At 59.6% G+C, this 4,640-nt stretch overlaps 1 protein-coding gene across 1 annotated transcript; it reads right to left on the bottom strand.

Annotated features, from left to right (window-relative positions):
* Positions 1 to 5: 5 nt before the first annotated feature.
* On the bottom strand, positions 6 to 621 carry LOC103806243 (claudin-3-like; the record flags this gene model as incomplete). The annotated part of the gene is made up of 1 exon (XM_009078924.1): positions 6 to 621. A coding segment is annotated over exon 1 (564 nt), but the record flags the coding sequence as incomplete, so codon positions are not given.
* Positions 622 to 4,640: the final 4,019 nt, after the last annotated feature.

Raw genomic sequence — 4,640 nt, 5'->3', positions numbered from 1 at the left:
CTGTCCTCTTTGGGGGGGCAGGAGCAGCAGAGCAGGGACCCCCCCAGCAGCAGGAGGGCAGAGGCTGCCCAGCCCACGTAGAGCGAGGTGCCCAGCTCCCTCTTCTGCGCATCCAGCACCAGCGGGTTGTAGAAATCCCGGATGATGGTGTTGGCCGACCAGCAGACAGGGATGAGGGTCATGACACCGGAGAGGAGGAAGATGACGCCGGAGACGATGGTGATCTTGGCTTTGGTGCTCTCATCCTCCACACAGCGCGTGCACTGGGCGCCCACGATGGCCACCATTAAGCCCAGGATGGCCAAGACGATGGCCACCACCAGGAGGGCACGGGCGGCTTGCAGGTCCTGCGGCAGCGCCAACATGGAGTCGTAGACCTTGCACTGCATCTGCCCTGTGCTCTGCACCACGCAGTTCATCCAAAGCCCTTCCCAGATGATCTGGGCCGTGACGATGTTGTTGCCGATGAAGGCCGTGACCCTCCACATGGGCAACGCGCAACAGATGATGCTGCACAACCAACCTAGCACCGACAAGGCCACACCACCGATCTCCAGCCCCATGGACATGGTGGACGGTTGACTGAGGAGCTCCAAGCGATGGCGGAGAAGAACCCACGGAGCGAAACTGTCGCCGTCACCTGCCGCCGCTCACAGCCCGTGGGGGATCAGCTTACACCTGTGTGCTCTGGTATTTATAAGGGCAGCTGCGGGGTGGGGTTTCAGTGCTGGACGCTCCTCTGAGCTCCTCCGTCACCGTCACCTGTGTCCCACACCCTCCCCTTTGTTTGCAGAGATGGCGCCGAGTAACCAGAGAAGGGCGGGAGGAGGAGAGACGGCACTCGCCATGGCAATCCCCTTGGTTTCAGGCCCATGGGTATCAGGAAGCACAACCACCACACTCATTCCAACCCATCCAACCCTTTTTTGGACACCTGGCAATGCTTTGGTTCCACCATTCCCTCCCCCTCTTGGAGGTGTTGGTGGGGGCAGGGTTTGGTTGGTTTCTGGAGTGTGTTATCAGTGCTCACGTTTCACTGGGGTTCGGGGAGCGTTGGGCACCTTTGCATCACCGTGCAAAGTGCAACCCCTTGGTTGTGCCATGACATTTGTGTCACCATTCCATGTGTGTTCCCGGCCTGGCAGTGTATGAGCAGGACTAAGGTGGGATCAGGTAGCCCCCTCTGCCTGTCCTCCTCCTGCTCCCCACCCCTCTGGTCCAGGAGCACTGTCCTGGGGGATCCCCTGTCTGGCTGATAAATATCATTACTCATCCTGCACAAGTCTTGTGGCCTTGAAGGAAGCAGGTAATCCACGTAACCACCCCTGCAGCGTCACCCCAACAACCTGAGCTGGCAGCAGGCAAAGGGAAACATATCCCAGGGCAGGAGCAATGCCCTCAGACCTGGCAGTGACTGCCCCATGGCTGTGGGGTGCACGTTCCCCGCTCCAACCTTGCATGCTGGGGGGAGTGCCAGCATTTTCAGCCCCCCCCCTCAAGGAATGTGGTTGCTGGACACAGACTTGCTGTTACCTGTTCCCTGCCTGCTCCAAAAAATCTCCTCTACAACTTATTAACTACTCAAGAGCGCAGCAGGATATTGGCAGCTGGTGCTGTGGAAGGAACCCTGGGATGAGGAGGGGGGAAGAGCCCTGTGACTGCCTGGCTGTGCCCCACAGCACTCCAATAACCCATAGCCAAGGGGGTTGGATTTGGGTGTCCCACAGCACTCCAATAACTCATAGCCAGAGGGGTTGGATTTAGGTCTAACACAGCACCCCAACACCCCGTAGCCAGGAGGGTTGGATTTAGGTGTCCCATAGCACCCCAATAACCCATAGCCAGGGGGGTTGGATTTAGGTGTCCCACAACACCTCAATAACTCATAGCCACGGGGGTTGGATTTAGGTGTCCCACAGCACCCCAACACCCTGTAGCCAGAGAGACTGGACTTAGGTGTCCCACAGCATCCCAACACCCCATACCTGGCAGGTCAGCTTCTGTTACCCTGCAGCACCCTGACACCCCATAGCCAGTGGGGCCATCTCACAGCACCCTGATCCCTCATATCTGGCTGGGGCAGCTGTTGTCACCCTGTGTCACACCAACACCCTGTATCCACCCAGGCTGGCCTCCACCACCCTGTGCCACCCTGATACCCTGTAGCCAGCCAGATCAGCCTCTGCCAGCCCATGACATCCCCAAAACCTCTGATTCTGGCTAGGTGAGCTTCTGCCACCCCACCATGCCCTGATTACCCCTCCCAAGGGGTATCCAGGGGTGCCCCTGTGCTACTGAGGTGGAGCCCATGCAAGCAGCACCCCAGGGCTTTGTGCCCTTTGTGTTGTGGGGAGGGTGTATGCTGGTGGTCCCAACTGTCAGGGGTGCCTTGGGGTGGATGCCCACCACCCAGTGCTGTCAGTAGGTGATGATGGGCACAGTGCCAGGCCTGCTGGTGTGCCAGCAGCAAACAGAGGGGGGTGTGGGCTGGCTGAGGGCCCCCCAGGTCTGCAGGGAGGTGTGTGCCAGGTGCACAGGTGCACACACACACACACACACACACACTAACCCACACCCCCTCTGCTGGCAGTTACACCCTGAGACGCAGCCTCAGATGGAACCAGACACAGACAGGCTCACAGACAGCCTCAGAGACAGCCAGACACACCAAGGCAGAGGTGAACAGGCACACACTGGCAGTACAGGTGCACACATGGCGGCAGATAACACCAGCATGTGCACACACAGCTACGTAGACACACATGGCTACAGGGGCTGTGGAGCAGGGGGGAAATCCAGACAGGGCTGGGGGCACTGGGTATCCCAGGCAGAGCTCTAGGGCAGGGGGTTACCCCAGGCAGAGGTGGGGAGATACCCCAGGCATGGCTCTGGGGCAGGGTTATACCCCAGACAAGGCTTTGGGGCAGGTTTATACCCCAGGCAGGGGCAGGGGAATAACCGAGGCAGGGCTCTGGGTCAAGAGGCTTCTCCAGGCGGGGACAGAGGTCACCTCAGGCAGGGTGCTGGGGCAGGGTTATACCTCAGGCAGGGGCAAGAGAGTACCCCAGACAGGGCTCTGGGGCAAGGTTATACTCCAGGCAAGGCTTTGGGGCAGGGGATTACCCCAGGCAGGGATCTGGAGCAATGGGGATACTCCATGCAGGGGCACGGGACAAGGGGGATACCCCAGGTAGGGATGTGGAGTGGGGTTAGGGATACCTCTGGGTAGGGATGTGGGGCAGGGGGGATAACTCCCACAGGGCTGTGGGGAAATGGGGATACCCCAGGTAGGGCTGTGGGGCAGTGGGGACACCCCAAGTAGGGCTGTACAGCAGTGGGGACACCCCAATTAGGGGTATGGAGCAACGGGGACACTCCATGTAGGGCTGTGGAGCAGTGGGGACATCCCAGGTAGGGCTGTGGGGCAGTGGGGACACCCGAGGGAGGTATGTGGTTTTTTTTCTAGGCAGGAACATGGAGCTGTGAGGACACCCCAGGTAGGGCTGTGAGGCAGTGAGGACACCCCAGGTAGGTATGTGGGGCAGGAGAAAAGTGGAATACTCCAGACAGGTATATAGGGCAGTGTGGATCCCCCTGGGGTAGGGGCTGCTGGGGCAGAGACAGGGTGGGACAGGGCAGTGAAGCTCCACAGCCCCTGACCCTGCAATCAGAGCCCCACGCGCTGCGTCCCCACTTTGTCATCCCAAATTGCCCAAAGTACAGGCTGTGTCCAGTGTCGTGCTGGCCTGGGGCAGCCACCACTGCCTGACTCACGACAGAGGAAGGGGCAAATCACCAGAGTTTTGGGGTGTAACACACCCCTAGCAGCACACATTCTTGTGGTGAGCAAACTGCTGTTTACTGGAGAGCTGAGTAGGGCCAGTGTCCTTTTGGGGGCCTGGCAGCACGTCCATCCCTTCTGCTGCATCACCCTCCCTGGTGCAGCCCCTCTGCCCTCCCCTGCAGCTGGAGAGGGATGGGGGATACCCAGTCCTCCAGATGAGGACTAAGTGGAGTGCTCATGTGTGTGACATGGGGACAGATTTGTCCCCTGCAGTGACTGCAAGCGAAGGTCAGACCAAAAGGTTTGGTGGCTGTGAGAAGGACACCTGTACTGTCAGGGGGGACACCCACTGCAGCATCCCCTCTCCCTCCTGCTGCATCCCCCTCCCTGGTGCAGTTCCCTGCAGCTGGGGAGGGATGTGGAGTAACCAGTCCTCCAGGTGAGGACAAAGTGGGGTGTCCACATGGGTGACACAGGGACAGATTTGCCCTCTGCAGTGACTGTAAGCGAAGGTCAGACCCAAAGGTCATGGAGCATCACTGTTTCAGTGGCTCTGAGGACACCTGTGCTGACAGGGGGGACACCCACTGCAGCATCTGCCATCCCTCCTGCTGCATCCCTCCCTCGTACAACCCCTCTGCTCTCCCCTGCAGGTGGGGAGGGATGGGCTGGGATCCAGTCCCCCCGCTGAGGACAGAGTGGGACGTGCACATGAGTGACACAGAGACAGATTTGCCCCTCTCTGATGCTGCTACCCCGAGCCAAGGTCAGACCTAAAGTTCATGGAGCATCACTGGTTTGGTGGCTGTGAGGAGGACATTTGTCCTGTCAGTGGGGACACCCACTGCAGCATCCC

The sequence above is a fragment of the Acanthisitta chloris genome, unplaced genomic scaffold (assembly GCF_000695815.1).
Source record: "Acanthisitta chloris isolate BGI_N310 unplaced genomic scaffold, ASM69581v1 scaffold20167, whole genome shotgun sequence".
NCBI lineage: Eukaryota > Metazoa > Chordata > Aves > Passeriformes > Acanthisittidae > Acanthisitta > Acanthisitta chloris.
Note: the sequence above shows the minus strand (reverse complement) of the source record. Positions and strands in the feature narration are given on the sequence as shown.